Below are 16,659 nucleotides of genomic sequence, written 5' to 3'. Positions count from 1 at the left end.
CAGGTAATACAGGGAAGGATTGTATACAGGGATCTGCCCCCTGTTATCATATATCAGATACAGGTAATACAGGGATCTGCCCCCTGTTATCATATACCAGATACAGGTAACACAGGGAAGGACTGTATACAGGGATCTGCCCCCTGTTATCATATATCAGATACAGGGAAGGCCTGTATACATGGATCTGCTCCCTGTTATCATATATCAGATACAGGTAATACAGGGAAGGACTGTATACATGGATCTGCCCCCTGTTATTACAGGCCAGATACAAGGTAACATAGGGGAGGATGGTACATATTGATCTGTACACTGTTCCCTGTTACTGCATGCTGGATACAAGGCAACATAGGGGCGGACAGAACACATTGATCTGCCCCATTACTACAGGCCGGATACAGTGTTAAATGGGGAAGGACTGTACACAATGATCTAATATACTGCTCCCTGTTACTACATGCCAGATACAAACATAGGGAGGGACTGTACACAACGATCTGACATACTGCTGCCTGTTATTACATGCCAGATACAGGGTAACACGGGGACGGACTGTACACACTGAAAAGGACACAAGACAATGAAATTCAGCTTATTGTCACATAGTGTTTAATACAATGCAAGCAGAAAATGGAATCCCTGTTACGCACGTCATTTTAGCCCACAAGGGGAAAATCCTTCCTGACTGCAAATATGCCATCTAATACAGATTAGTTATTTTTACCTGAAAGACTTCAAATGACAAAGGAGCCATCAACACATGTAATGGGAGGAAGTTCCACATCACCACTCCTAATGGCAGAAAGTGCCATAGTGTGGCTGCTCCTGGGGTGAGGGGCCAGTCCTTCTGCTGCAGGAGGCAGTGGACCCTCTATGGGAAGGGCACGAGACACCTACTGAGCTTCAGAAGGTTCAAGAGAGGCCTGGATGTATTTCTGGAGTGTAATAAGATTACTGGTTATAGCTACCAGAGAATAACCAGGGAGTTATTCTGCTTTCCCGATTGGCATCAGGAAGGATTTTTTTCCCCTAAAATGAGAAAAATTGGCTTCTACCTCATGAGGTTTTTTATATTCCTCTGGTTCACCTTTGCAGGATAACAGGCTGAACTGGTAGGACAGATGTCTTTACCTCATAGACTACGTTACTACGTCATACAATTATCCCCTACCCAAAGCATAAGAGCCTTACTAGCAGGGGTCCGACTGCTGGGGCCCTCACTGATCACAACTAGGGCCCCGTGTTCCCCAAAGTGAGTAGAGCAGTAGTTACACATGAGCGCTGCTGCTCCACTCAAATGGGGTAATGTAGGCCCTTGTTCTTGTGATGGTAGACGGGCCCTCGATAAGCATTCTTTCTGGGATTTCGTTTTTACCAAGACGGGGCAGGTCTCGAATAATTTCCATACTAAGCCTCTGACAGACCAAGCAAGGACTACCCCACAAAACATAATTTTCGGAGACCTTGAAGTTTCCCCTAGACCAGATTTTGATGGCCATACCGAATTCCGCCTGCAAACATATATGGACATCTATAGGAAATCCTGGTGCGTCTGTATTTTTCTGAATGTGTCCACAATGAAAACAGCCAAGAATTGTATATGCTGTAAGTTTCTACGCTCCGAGGACTATTGTTGATCTGCGAGGTGGGGCCACCTGTATAGTCACAGATTTTCCTGTTTTTCAGTGATGTTTGCGATTACATCACCTACAGGTGGGACGTGCTGCCCCTGGTATTGTACGAGGAACAGAAAGAATGCTGTTCTTTACGATGCTGTCACGGTGACACTAATTGGCCTGGCTTCACAGAGCCTTGTGGTCTTTACGTAACACGAAGATGAAATCTCCATCCTGTCATGTATGAAGCGTTTATCAGCTTTCTGCGTGTTTATACTGCCCACTAGTGGCCACTAATGAAACTGACTGCAACATGACATCATTTGTGGCTTAATTAAAGGGGGCTGTCCAGTTTCAGTAAGAAACCAGTCAACAATGGGGAACAGCCTACAATAAAGAACAGAGCAATACATATCTAGCAGATCCAGCGCCGCCACTCCGTCCGTTTACCCAGTTGCAGGGATGACATCATGGGAATGCGGAAGTGATGACATCATGTCGACAACACGTGACTGCTGCAGTCAATCTCTGGCCTCAATGATAGATTGAAGAGGCCAGAGATTGACTATAACAGATAAGTGTTTCCATCGCGATGTCATTGCGGCAGCCGGCTAACAAAGCCTGGCATGGAGAAAAGGAATGGCTGCGCTGGATAAGTAGTGCCCTAGTCTGTACTGCAGGATAATCCCCAGCATTGTCTGATTTCTTACTCAAACCGGACATCCCATGTAACCTCAGGATTGTAGATTGTTAAAAAAAAAAAAAAAAGGTTTTCCAAGATTTTAATACTGATAACCTCTTGATCGGTGGGGGTCCCACACTAGGGACCCCCATGGATTAGCTGATTGAGAAGGCAGCGGCCCTCGCAGTAGCACCACTGCCTTCTCACGGCTTGTCCGAGGATGGTGACGACACCTTTATTGGTCACGTGGCCTAGGGGCAGCTCAGCCCTATTCCAGTGAATGAGGCAGAGTGGGATACCAAGCACAGTCGTATACGTTGTATGGCATTGTGCTTGGTAAACTAATAAACTCACAGGAGCGCCAGTGCCTTTTCAAACAGCTGGCAGCAGGGTTCCCGGGTGTCTGACCCCCACGATCAGATACTGATGACCTATTCAGAGGGCAGGTCATAAGTAGTAAAATCTCGTAAAACCCCTTTAATGGCTTCTACAGTTGATTATATCACAATTTCTGACCTCAAGAGCTACACATCTAAGGACCTTGTCGCTGCGGTAACATATGTACAGGCAAACAGGGTCATAGACTCCCATAGAATATTTTTACTGTATGCTATTGTATAGTGTAGCCTACTATGCTATTACACAGAAACAAAAAGGCATCCTGTTAAACCTGAACCTTCTTTTGGCATGCGCTGGGTGAAAAGGCCGTATGTACGAATCCGCCAAAGTGCTGAAAACGCATGGAAGCATTCGTAAAAGGCAGTTCACATAAGAGTGCACAGAACTTCAGACAACAACTGACCTGTACCCCAGGATAACTGCTTACCTACCTACCTCGGGGGGCAACCAACTTCCAACTCCTGTTGAACTACACCTCCCAGCATGCCCTCACTGGTCTGATTAAACAGAGTCAACTACGGTAATCCTCTCTACAGAAGGACCAGAGGGCTGCACGGGATGGATCTCGCTACTTCCGTCAGGTCTGTAGACAGCTTATAAGCCGCTCGCTGTGATTTCTATATCACTGCTCTCTCTTAATCCACTTACTGTAATCGCATATTCGCCCTCTAGCGCCGAGATGCTGCCAGGGTGGGAATTTACTGTTATTCATTTGCACCTTTGATCTGTTATCCTGAAGGAGGGAGACACGCTTTACAAAAACCTAAATCCCTTGCTCCACCGGAGGCTGCCTGAGGCGGGGGATTCTGCTATAAGCCACACAGTGAGACGACCTTATGGGATTCACTAAGTACGGAGCAGTGGTTGCTGGCTGCATGGCTTCACGCCACTTAGTAAATACAAGATGACATCACAAGTGTAGCAAGAGGGAGAGATGCAATATCTAGCGCACTGAGAGCACCGGGTATTACAGGCAAGGTGTACTGGACTCCGTTTCTTTCCTTCTCTTATGTATAATGAATTATCCATTGCTCATATAGCACAGTGCTATACACATATACTAATCACTCCCATCATCCCATCCTTAGGAGCTCACAATCTAACCTGCCTCTAACTCACACACAGACTGAGGAGGATCAGACATTACCTGCACAATACAATACAACAAACTAGTGATCGACCAATTATCGGTTTTACCGATATTATCGGCCAATATTCAGGATTTTGAAAGTTAATGGTATCGGCATCTATTTTGCCGATAAGGAATCGGGAAAACGGATCCCACTGCTGTCAGCGCAATCCCTCAGCAGCACAAGGGAGAAGGAAGCAGTGCCTCCCTCCCCCTGTGCCGCTGCTGCCACCAATGAGAGGAGAGAGGAGAAAAGGAGGGGAGGGGCTGTGGCCACTGCGCCACAAATATTGTTGACTCACTCATTCATTCAAATTCAACAGGAGGCAGGAGCTGGCTGCAGAATCACATAGCCGGCTCCCGACCTGTATGACAAGTAGCTGCGATCCGTAATAGTTGAACCCTCAGGTGCCGCACCTGAGGGGTTAACTGCCGCTGATCGCGGCTACCGCTCATAGAGGTCAGGTGCGGCTTTATGATTCTGCAGCCAGCTCCTGCCTCCTGTATATGAATTAATGAGAGAGTTATCTTCATTGGAGGCGCAGTGCGCCCCGTCCCCCCCAGTATTAAAAACATTGGTGGCGCAAAATATCGGTATAAATTATCGGCTATCGGCCTGAACGTTCACAGATTATCGGCTCTAAAAAAAATCAATATCGGTCAATCCCTACAACAAACCCTTACCTGAATACAGCCGAAGTCTACGTTCTCGTAGTGGAAGTGAGCGCACTCTGCCAATTTTGGGAAGTGCCCCTTGGTGAAGGATATTCTGCTTGGAGGAGAAAATTAAGGAGAATAAGTGATGTCTCCTGCACTCAAACAGCAAAGGTCCCTAGAAAAGGGAGACTACATCCTGGAACTGGGAAAAGTTCTAAAAGGGGGGGATTTATCATGAGGGGAGGTTTTGAAGCCAGTTTTGCTAGAGTGTGAGATGGCCTTATTTGCGTCAAATTCATCAAAAGCTCAGCGCATCGCCCATGTAAGCCACTACAAGTGTGTAATACTGCAGAATGCTCCCTCATGGGACTTGTCCCTGCTGTTATTCCATATTTTCAATAGCCATCTCGTCCAATTTAGCACTATTGCCTTTAAAAACTTTCACAACATTAAAAGCGTTTTCTGAGATCTTTATACTTCTGTCCTATTCTCTGGATAGGTCAACAGTATTTGATCGGTGGGGGTGGGCGTGCAAGAATTCTGTTATGGATTCAGCTACCACGGACTATAAGTTATGGTCAGTGGTAGCGGAATCCATAACGGAATTCTTAGATAACCCGAACCTTGCACTCCGAACTTGAAAACACAAGTTGGCTTGTCACCAGTATAAAAATCTCGGAAAACCCCCTTTACATTAAATGTCAGTTTCCTCAGACTCACACTTCTACAGGGCCTTGAAAAAGTATTCATACCCCTTGCCCTTTCCCATGTTACACCCACAAACTTAAATGTATTTTATTGGGATTTTATGTGATAAATCAACACAAAGTAGCAAGTATGTGTGAAGTGAAAAGAAAATGATGGTTTTCTAAATTTTTTATAAATATAAATCTGGAAAGTGTGGCATGCATTTGTATTCCGCCCCCCGTACTCAGATACCCCTAAATCAAATCCAGTGTGACCAATTGCCTTCAGAAGACACCTATTAGAGTCCACCTGTGTATAATTTATTCTCCATATCACTAGAGCTGTTCTGTCAAGGCCTCAGAGATTTGTTAGAAAACAGCATCATGAAAACCAAGGAACACACCGGACAGGTTGAATACAAATGCACGCCACTTTTCAGATTTTCATTGAAAATTGTGAAAACCTGGTATCATTTTCTTTTCACTTCACACATACTTGCTACTTTGTCTTGGTCGACCACATAAAATCCCAATAAAATGCATTTAAGTTTGTGGGGGTAACGTGAAAAAATGTGGAAGGTTCAAGGGGTATGAATTCTTTTTCATGGCACTATAAATGTTGCCGATACATACACCATACCATAGAGAACCTAAGAAGGAAGAGATGACACGTAACTCACTTTTTGACGTTCTTGACTTTCATGCTTGCGGTGTGACTGCAGGATCTCATTGGGAGCTCTGTGGCAATGGGAATCTCTCCAGGAACTGGAATATCAGCCCCTCGTGCCTGCCAGAAAGAAGAAACCGTCCTATTAGAAACAACTGTGCCGCAAACTACTTAATGACACGTAATTAACAGACAAGCACTTGTGGTTTTGGAAAAGTGCCTGCACCGGGAGAGTGTGAAGCTGAGAAGGGCCCACTGCCCGTCACTTGACAAACCTAAAAGGCAACAACACAAGAATACAAGATGCAGATCATAATGTATTACAAAGCATAAAGGTAACAAGAACTATGAAGCAAAATCTATGAGCACAGGTTATAAAACGCAAGGCATTCCCCCACCAGGTATGTATATGCTATGTGCAGGACCACTGACAACACCTTATGTTCTCCTTTCATCCCAGATCACAATGGAGCAACTCAGAAACCTAGAAGCCAAGTGCTGCATGAGTTCTCTTTTCATATTGACTCAGTGTCTCAATATCTTAAAATTAAATGAAATAAATGTTATGTTTTAAATCACTATAATAATAAGGTACACTCAGTTCAACAGTAATACTTTTGGACACCTCTGAGTAATCATATAGTGGGCCACCACTACCTAATCTCTGACCCTTAGTATATCTCTTTTCATATTGTTATTCATTATCTTTTATTTATATAGCGCAAACGCATTCCGCAGCACTTTACAGATATTATGTGATGGTCCTCTGAGGTTTGCTGTGATTTTGCTCAGTTCACCGCTATGTTTGTTTATTTCCATCAGATTAATGCTAATCCATCAAATAAAACAGAAACCCAACAAGAAGCTTTATACGGCCGGGGGGTGGGTCGATTTGTGATCCGAAATACATTAGAACAGATCAAGTACAAATGGAAACCATGACTTGTGTGTCTAGGTTTGAGAACAAATCACAACCTGACATGTATTGTCCTATCCATCTAAAACAGGCATGCTCATCCTGCGGCCCCCCCGGCTGTTGCAAAACTACAACTCCCACCATGCCCGAACAACCTACAGCTATCTGCCTACAGCAGGCCATTGTGGGAGTTGTAGTTTTACAACAGCTGGAGGGCCGCAGGTTGAGCATGCCTGATCTAAAAGATCAGAACATCAGCAGCCAATGAGATTCATCCTTTCAAAGTTAAAAGACTGCAGTAAATATCCAGTTGCCATTAGCTGCCAGCAGGGGGCAGCAGAGCACCACTCACATCTGTTAGGCTGCAGGTATAGCTGGAAGCTTCTAATAACCGGTTATACAGCAGAATGTTGGCATTTACTCCACACGATCACTGCGTACTAGAGATCACAGATCAAAATGTGGTGTATCTGGACTGCGAGAGGCCTGCTGTCAGTGTGCACCAGGGATGCGAGAAGAGCAGACACCCTGAAAGCCCAGGACCACTGGAGGCTCACTGGTGTGAAGTATCTCAGGCTGGACACTTCAAAGACAATCACGCATCTGGTAAGATGCCCTGGAAGAAGCCAAAAGGGCGAAACCAAGGCGGGCAAATGCAAGGCGTTCCGTGTGTTATATGACGTTTTATGGAAGAGCTTTCATCTTTGTCCATCTCTAAAGTCCTCCAAGATGCTACTTGAAAGGTTTGGATGCAGCAGCAAAGAATGGCGTCCGGCACACATTGCCAATGCCGCGGCTCCACCGGTGTAACACTGTATAATAAACCTACTTCGGGTGTCTGTTTTCAACATCTTATTGTTTCCGATAGTGGGGATGCTGAGTGGAGCGGCTTTGATCATTGCAGGGTGGACATTAGGAAGATTTTTACATTGTGCTTTTTATTATCAGCCAGCTCTATCTACACTCAATATTGAATCTCTTTAGGAGATTACTTAGAACTGAGCATTTACGCTACATGCACACAACTGTATGTGCTTTGCGGTCCGCCCAAAAAAAAAACGGATGACATCCGTATGCAATCAGTTTTAAGAATAAGACACTTTTTTTTTTTTTTTTTTTTTTTTTTGCGGGGCTACAGAACGGACATACTGATGCGGACAGCACATGGTGTAACTTTTAGGGTAGCTGCACAGGGGTGCAGGTTTCAAAACAGAAACCCCCAAACAGATTTTCGTGTGCATTTCTCTACATTTCCACCCCAAAATCTGCATGTGTTACTTGCTGTTTTTGGTGCGGATTTGATGCAGTTTTGCTCTGTTCTCTCCTGCAAATCCTCACACAAATGATCAAAATGCTGCAGATTTCTAAAACCATAGAGCAGGTGAATTTACGCACGGAAGAAAGAAGCAAAGTCTACGTGAGATTTGTCAAATCTCATTCACTTTGCTAGTATTGTAATACGCCGTGGTTTTATCATGGATTTCATCACAGACACTGACGTGTGAATAAGGCCTTATGGTGAGGGAATCAATATGAGAGCAGCAGAACTTGTCCACCGTCATGTCCATTAGTCAGGGCTGGAGGACTATAGCGGACTGGATAGATGGGAGTGAGAGGACTTGAGGAGGCCTGTGTTCTGGGAGTCACTACGGTGCATTTAAAGGGAACCTGTCACGTTGCCCATGCAGTATACCTGTGGGCAGCACGGTATAGAGCAGGAAGAGCTGAGCAGACAGATAAAGATTCATTATCATTTGTATGTTGGTCAGGTAACCCCTGCTCTATCTTTGCATGTACACTGATACAGGGCAAGCTGTCAATCACTGATGGGACCACCACAAAACTATACATCAATCTGCTCAGCGCATCCTGCTCTATAACCTGCTGCTTAGAGATCAGGCACCATGTTGAATGTGGCAGGTTCACCTTAAGGCCTATGCGTTGTGCAGCAGAGCAGTGAAGAGGCCTCTGTATTCATCATGACGGCACTGATAGTAGAGCTGGTGACCCTGTGGAGACACATTACCCCAGAGGCTTTGATGTAACTCCGCAGTGTCTGAAGTCTCACGCACAAAGCAAATTTACTACACAGCAAACCACATCAAACTGAGCAAGAGAGGGGAATGCGGAGAACAGGAGCCTCCATTGTGCAGGCCACAGCAGAACCAAGAGCAGGTCCAGAGCCTCAATCTGTCCAAACATGATCAGAGGGGCCACCAGCCCCACAGGCCAGAGACCCGATATAAGATATTACTCGCATATATGGATGTCACTGTCTATGGGAGGTGTAACTCTACAGGGTCTTCACAAGAGGAGCGGATGATATCAGTCACATGTTATTACAGGACAGTTATAAGAGGAGCGGATGATATCAGTCACATGTTATTACAGGACAGTTATAAGAGGAGCGGCTGATATCAGTCACATGTTATTACAGTACAGTTATAAGAGGAGCTGCTTATATCAGTCACATCTGATTACAGTACAGTTATAAGAGGAGCGGCTGATATCAGTCACGTCTTATTACAGTACAGTTATAAGAGGAGCTGCTTATATCAGTCACATCTGATTACAGTATAGTATTAGAAGAGAGGCTGATATCAGTCATATTACAGTACAGTTATAAGCAGGGTGGATTTGATTTAAATCAAGCCTTACTGACTAGTGATTTAAATCATAGTTTTCTACTTAAAAAGACTAATTCTTGCTGGTATAACTTATAATATGCAAGTAGATGAAGATTTTTAGAATAACAACTTTTCATATTAGTTTGATTAGGTTGATTCTGTATTCATAGGTTTGTAGAAGTTAGGATTAAGGTATTTTTCTCAACTCTGTTCATGTTATAACATTTTTGCTGTGAAGAAGAGGCAAGTGATCTCTGCCGAGTCAAATTCAGTTTTGAGAACTGCAAAAGTAAACCAGCATCTGGGATAATATCTTGTAGGCAGAGAAACTGCCCAATAATCTTACAAAAACCTCTGGAAGAGCATGACCTTGTGAATGGATTAATGGAATGTATTTACCCCAAAAAATTCAACATATACAGCCTTATTCTACATAATTAAAAAACAAATCTTTATTTCATGATGGAATAACCTTTGGATGGTAATATATTTTCCTCAAAAAGCATTTTATATTAAAAAATCAGATTTAAATAAAAAATAAAAATCAGATTTTTTTTATTTATTAATTTTTTTAAAAATCATCGATTTTTATCCACCCTGGTAATAAGAGGAGCTGCTTATATCAGTCACATCTGATTACAGTATAGTATTAGAAGAGATATCAGTCATATTACAGTAAAGTTATAAGAGGAGCGGCTGATATCAGTCACATGTTATTACAGTACAGTTACAAAAGGAGCGGCTTATATCAGTCACTCGAGATGACTGAATTTCATGTTATGAAATTCGTTCACGCTTCATTTGGTGGTAAAAGCAGAACTGCGTTATGGATTCCGTTACCATGGACCATAACGCAATTCTATGACAAAATGCCTTTAGATCATATAAATCTATGTGCTGCAAAACGGATCTGTTCCGTTTCCGTTACGCAGGGGAGTCCTCTCCTGGATAACTGAAACGGGACAGATCCATTTTGCAGCCCATAGACTTCTATTATGACGGAATGAATAACGGAATGCCTCAAAAGGCATTCCGTTATGCTATCCGTCATAGAATTGCATTATGGTCCGTGGTAACGGAATCCATAACGCAATTCACCTTTTACCACCAAACTACGTGTGAACAAATTTCAAAATATGAAATTTGCTCATCTTTATCAGTCACATCTGATTACAATGCAGTTATAAGAGGAGCAGCTGATATCAGACACATCTTAGGCTACTTTCACACTAGCGTTCGTCGGTCCGCTTGTGAGCTCCGTTTGAAGGGGCTCACGAGCGGACCCGAACGCAGCCGTCCAGCCCTGATGCAGTCTGAATGGAGCGGATCCGCTCAGACTGCATCAGTCTGGCGGCGTTCAGCCTCCGCTCCGCTCGCCTCCGCACGGACAGGCGGACAGCTGAACGCTGCTTGCAGCGTTCGGGTGTCCGCCTGGCCGTGCGGAGGCGTGCGGATCCGTCCAGACTTACAATGTAAGTCAATGGGGACGGATCCGTTTGAAGATGCCACAATGTGGCTCAATCTTCAAGCGGATCCGTCCCCCATTGACTTTACATTGAAAGTCTGGACAGATCCGTCCGAGGCTATTTTCACACTTAGCTTTTATATGCTAAAATAATGCAGACGGATCCGTTCTGAACGGAGCCTCCGTCTGCATTATTATGATCGGATCCGTTCAGAACGGATCCGATCGAACGCTAGTGTAATAGTAGCCTTATTACAATACAGTTATAAAAGAAGAGGCTGATATCAGTCACACATGTGAATGTAAAGGTGTCTGGAAGGTCTCAGCATTGCAGATATGGGGCACATCATGCAGAACACCATATCAGTCTCACCCAGTATGAAATAGCTAAAAACTGGAAGCAACGGACTGACTCTTGTACATGGATAGCAGATGCTGTATGACATGCACTAATGGTGCCCTATCCACACACACACCACTACTCTGGGATCACTACCAGTAATGCTGCATCTGTGTGCGGGGTCTTTGGGGGTTCCTGAGGTGAATGAGTCAGTTATATTAATAGGATACAGCCCTGAAACGCAGAGGATCTCAATGATTAAGTCAGGGAAGGATCTCAAGGTCAGATTCTGTCTGATGTTTTCTACAATTGGGACAGACAAGATACAGCTCTGCACGAGACAATGACAAGAATCGGACATCAATGAAATAGACAAAAAAAAGTAGGCATCTAAAATGTGGCTAGAGGGCTTCCAGATCTGCTCAGTCACTCGCGACACAAGGGCCACAATATCATGAAGCACATGAGAAGGACTAGAAGACAACTCTGCATCATTATCAAGATGATCTGGGAGATGTACCTCATTAGTGGAGGCTTCATGAATTTCTTCTTAGGGACACATATATACCTTCATGTACAGTAACACACACAATCCGTGATCTGCAGCCTATGTTACCAATCATGGCCCTCAAATTGTAAACCTCACATCTCCCCAGCGTCATCGTAAGCAGTTCCCCGATGCCAATAAAAACGTATGTAAACTCCATGTGTGTAAAATCACCCTGTAATACAAAAGAATCCCCTGCCCCACCTACCAATAAATCACACATCAAACCACAAAGGACGGGGGAGCTCCGAGAGGACATACCCGCTCCAAGGACACAGGAACGACACCCAACCAGAACTACTAATCATATATGACCCTAATACCTACATTATAGTCTACATGTAGAACACTACTACCCTCAACATGACTGACTAGAGTATCGTTTTATCAGACTGAACAGTAGAAACTTTAAAACCATTGACTGGAGGGGGATATAAAGGGCAGCAGGTGAACAGTCAATTTATAAGGATGATATGCTGGAAGCAGGAAAAACGCATAAAACTTTGGTCCAATACTGTACGGCGCGAGCGCTCCATACAGTATAAGGGTCCATTCACACCTCCACAAAATGGGTCCGCATCCATTCCGCAATTTTGCAGAACAGGTGCGGACCCGTTAATTTTCAATGGGGCCGGAAGGTGCTGTCCACATCCGCATTTGCGGAGCCACAAAAAAATAGAACATGTCCTATTCTTGTCCGCAATTACGCAAAATGCGGAACGCACATTATCGGTGTCCGTGTTTTGCGGATCCGCAAAACACATACGGACGTGTGAATGGACCCTTAGAATGTACTGGTTCATATGAGGCAAAGTTATTACTTTGCGGAGTCTCATGTGACTTCACGTAATAAGTTTAAAGATTAATTTTTACTGTAAAAACCATTTCCCGAACCAGAGTTTGGGAATTATTATTTTTTTTACAGTAAAAAAAATCTATGAAGTTATTACGCCAAGTCACGCGAGACTTCGGCTCATCTGAGCCAATACATTCTAATACCGCACGGAGCATTTGCTCCGTACAGTAATGGACAGAAGTTTTATGAGAATCAACTTCGGATGTTTCATCCAAAGTCGATTCACTCATCCCTAGTAGTACCTACCTAAAGTGGTTTAAGGAAGGACAACTGGTGAAGTGGAGACATTGCCATGGGTGCCCTCTACTCATTGCGGCCCATGCTGAGGATAGCCTGTCTGATCCCACAGAAGAGCCACTCGAGCACTGACTGTTACTACTGGCAATGACAGAACGGTGTCAGAGCGCACGGGGCACTGCAGTACGCTGCATATGGGGCTCTATAGCTGTAGACAGGTTAGATGTGCTCGTGGTGGCCCCTGGCCTACACATAAAACACCTACAATGGGTACGAGTCGGGATGGGATGAAGGCGAGGTGGCAGAGCCAGTGTGATGATCCGGACAATATTTTCCTGGGAAACCTAGGGTCCTGGCATTAAAGGGGTTTTCCAAAATATTTAACTGATTGACTATACTCTGGATTGATCATCAGTATCTAATCGGTGGGTGTCCGACACCCAGAACTAATAAGCATGACGTCACTGACCTAGGAAAAGCTGCAAGAACGCTGCATTGCTACTGCAAGCGCCGATGCCTTCTCAATCACGTGATTGGCAGGGGTCCCGGGTGTCGGACTCCCACAGATCAGATACTGATAACTTGTCCAGAGGATAGGTACTCAGTGAAAACATATCGGAAAACCTCTTTAATGTGGATGTTACTTAGTCATGTACCACGTACCTAAAGATTGTTTCAGACCAAGCACACCCCTTTATGGAAGCACTAATGGAAATGGTCTCTTTCAGGATAACAAAAAAATATCAGGCATGGTTTGAGGAACATGACAGGATTCAAGAGGTATTGACTTGGCCTCCAAATTCCCCATATCTCAGTCCGATCACGCATCAGTGGGATGTTCTGGAAAAACTAGCCTAATCCATGGAGGTGCCCGCTCGCAACTTATAGGGCTTTAATAACGATTTGCTGTGAATATCTTCTTGGCATATTCCATAGGACTCCTTCAGAAGTCTTGTGGTGTCAATGCTCATTGTGTCAGGACTGATTTAGGGGCAGCAGATGGACTTACATTACTTTATAGTATACAACCACTAACATGACCTGTCCACTATATACAATCAATCACACACTACACCTGGAATACTGCAACCCCCATCATGCAATAAAGGGAATCTACAGGCAGCATGTTATAGAGCATGGATAGTTCAACACAAAATATGTTATTTTTTTGGGGTGGGGGGGAATCAGTAAAATCTGTGATTTCATTTAAATCTCAGCTCTTGAGTAGGACGACCTGCATGACTGACTCCTAAGCATAGAAAAAGCAGGATTTTAAGGAAGCCTGTCATGTTGACCATGGTGTCTGAGCTGCAGGTAGTATGTTATAGAGCAGGAGGAGCTGAGCAGATTGATATATCATTTTTATATAGTTGTATATAACTTGGAATTTATATATTTTAATTCCTGCTCATTCTGAACTTTGATGTCCAGGAGGCGGTGCCATCAGTGATTGACAGCTATCTGTGTATACACAGCCATAGAGGGAGGACTGTCAGTCACTGATAGGACCGCTTCCTGGCCTTCAAAAAAAACTAAGTTTTACTGAAAGACTGCTTTCAGACGAGCGTATTGAGATCTGTCAGTATTCTGGCTCAGGATCCTCATGATGTACCATGAGTATAGTCATCAGGATTGCTTCAGGATTTCCATGCCGATTTCTTCCTTCCTTAAGCACTGCACAGACTGCATTTGGAGACTAATCCGCACAAAACTCGGACATGCTGCGGATTTCAAACACTGATGGAAACGATACGCCCATGTGAATAGCTCCATTTATTAACATTAGCAGCGGATTCCAGGACATAAAATCCGGACTATATATACGCATTGCTAATAGGCTCGTCTGAATGCGGCCAAGTACACGTTTTACTGAATCTTTAACCATAAAACTACAAATCAATCTGCTCCGCTCCTCCTGCTCAGCTGCCTGCAGATTGCACTGCGTTTCCATAGTGACAACACTACAACCCCCAGCATGAACTGATCACTGTACTTCATCATAGTAAAATCCTACTCCATAAACAGAATGTTACAACTCCAAATGAGTAGCTAAAGACAGAGGATGAACATAGAGAAGTATTGGAAATAACCTCCATGTTGAGGTGGAGGGCGGTGATGATGGACACCTTCATGCTGCAGCTCTGAACTGGGAAGTTGGACACATGCAAATGATGGGAGACGGAGAACAAAGTGTAACCAGCAGTACCCGCCGAAAGTCTACACGGGACATGAAAAGACACCATCATCTGTCTCTGTGCCACGTTCGACACCGATCTTTCCTTGACCCCGTATATTCAGTCTCTCGCCGGCTCAGGTCTCCCTGATCCATTCCCGCCTTGATTACTGTACCTCAATATTAATTGGCCTCCGCCTCACCAGACTCTCCCCTCTCTAATCTATCCGTAATGCAGAAGCCAGGGTCACCAATCTGTCCAACCACTACTCTGATGCCTCCGCTCTGTGCCAGTCATTGCACTGGTTGCCCCTAGCCTATAGAATCCAATGTAAACTGCTCGTTCTCACCCACAAAGCTCTTCAGAGTGCTGCACCCCTGGGGTGTGTGTGGGGAAAGGGACAGGCCGGCAGGTTCATATCATTTACCATTTTCAAGGCCTGTTTTAGGCAGAGAAAATGGTCTAAATTTAAGCCAGCAAGGAAGCTGGCGTAGATTTAGACTGGTGGTGGATGCGCCAAAGCTATGTAGAGGCTGGAGCCTGTTCATAACTTCGGCAGATCCACCGCCAGCACAAGGGGCTATTAAGACTGGCGTATAAAACGCCAGTCTTAGTAAGTGACCCCCAAAATGTATCATCAGTCAGGACTTGCACCTGAGCAGTATGAGAGTGAATGTTCTGGTGGAGGAGACGGACAGTGAGGAATATGGCAGCCTTATACATGGCTGCTTACTGGAGTAGCGAGATGGAAACAGAGCAGAACGCAGAAGAAGACACTCGTCACAGATTCCATGATAAAAGGGGTTGTCTCACTTCAGAAAGTGGTATGCATCATGAAGAGAAAGTTAATACAAGGCTCTAACTAATGTATTGTTATTGTCTATTTTACTTCCTTTGCTGGCTGGACTCATTCCCTTCACATTATACACTGCTCATTTCCATGGTTACGACCACCCTGCAATCCAGCAGCGGTGGCCGTGCTTGCACACTATAGTAAAAAGCGCAGGCCTTTCTGGTGGCCGAGACCACAGGAGTGAGAATAGACAAGTGCTTTAACTTGCAATGTGCAAGCATGACTACCGCTGCTGGATTGTAGGGTGGTCGTAACCATGGAAACGAACAGTGTATAATGCGATGGAAAAATGAATCCAGCCAGCAAAGGAAGCAAAATGGACAATAACGAATACATTAGTAAGTGCCTTGTATTAACTTTCTCTACATGATGAATGCCACTTGCTGAAGCGAGACAACTCCTTTAAACATGTGACAACAAATGAGACGAAAGAGGATGCAGAAGACAACGGGAGCCCATTAGGAGTACCAAGGTGCCACACCAGGATCACCAGAGCACAGGGACTGGCAGAGTGCAATGTGCCCGATCAATGAGTACCCACTAAAAAATAACCAACCTAAGGGACCTCTGTGCTATGAGGTAAAGTCTGCACTAAGCAGATGTCAAGCAAGAACTTCAGCACCTGGAGCTCCACAGAAAACTTCTGGGGTCTCCTCACATACGTTATACATGCCAATAGGGGAGTGACACTCAGAACTTAGAGCACCATGGACCTGTTACAGGAGCCTGAATGGGAACCACTTAGAGGGGTTCTCCAGGAGTCAAATACTGATGTCCTATCCCAAGGCTGTCTGCACACGTTGCA

The 16,659-nt window shown here is 44.5% G+C and overlaps 1 protein-coding gene across 5 annotated transcripts in view; it reads right to left on the bottom strand.

The window, feature by feature from the left end:
- The window catches only part of ARHGAP32 (Rho GTPase activating protein 32), a 235,744-nt gene that overhangs the window by 82,997 nt on the left and 136,088 nt on the right, over positions 1–16,659 (bottom strand). For 3 of the 5 annotated variants that reach the window (XM_044281753.1, XM_044281749.1, XM_044281751.1), the window contains 2 exons: positions 5,853–5,959; positions 4,514–4,601 (listed from right to left, as the gene is read on the bottom strand). In XM_044281753.1, coding sequence (XP_044137688.1) covers positions 4,514–4,601; positions 5,853–5,959 — 195 coding nt within the window. The remainder of the gene's footprint in view (positions 1–4,513; positions 4,602–5,852; positions 5,960–16,659) is intronic. The other 2 variants (XM_044281750.1, XM_044281752.1) reach the window with 1 other exon arrangement.

This window comes from Bufo gargarizans, chromosome 2 (genome assembly GCF_014858855.1).
Source record: "Bufo gargarizans isolate SCDJY-AF-19 chromosome 2, ASM1485885v1, whole genome shotgun sequence".
Classification (NCBI taxonomy): domain Eukaryota; kingdom Metazoa; phylum Chordata; class Amphibia; order Anura; family Bufonidae; genus Bufo; species Bufo gargarizans.
The sequence above is the reverse complement of the archived record's forward strand: the minus strand, read 5'-3'. Positions and strand labels throughout refer to the sequence as shown.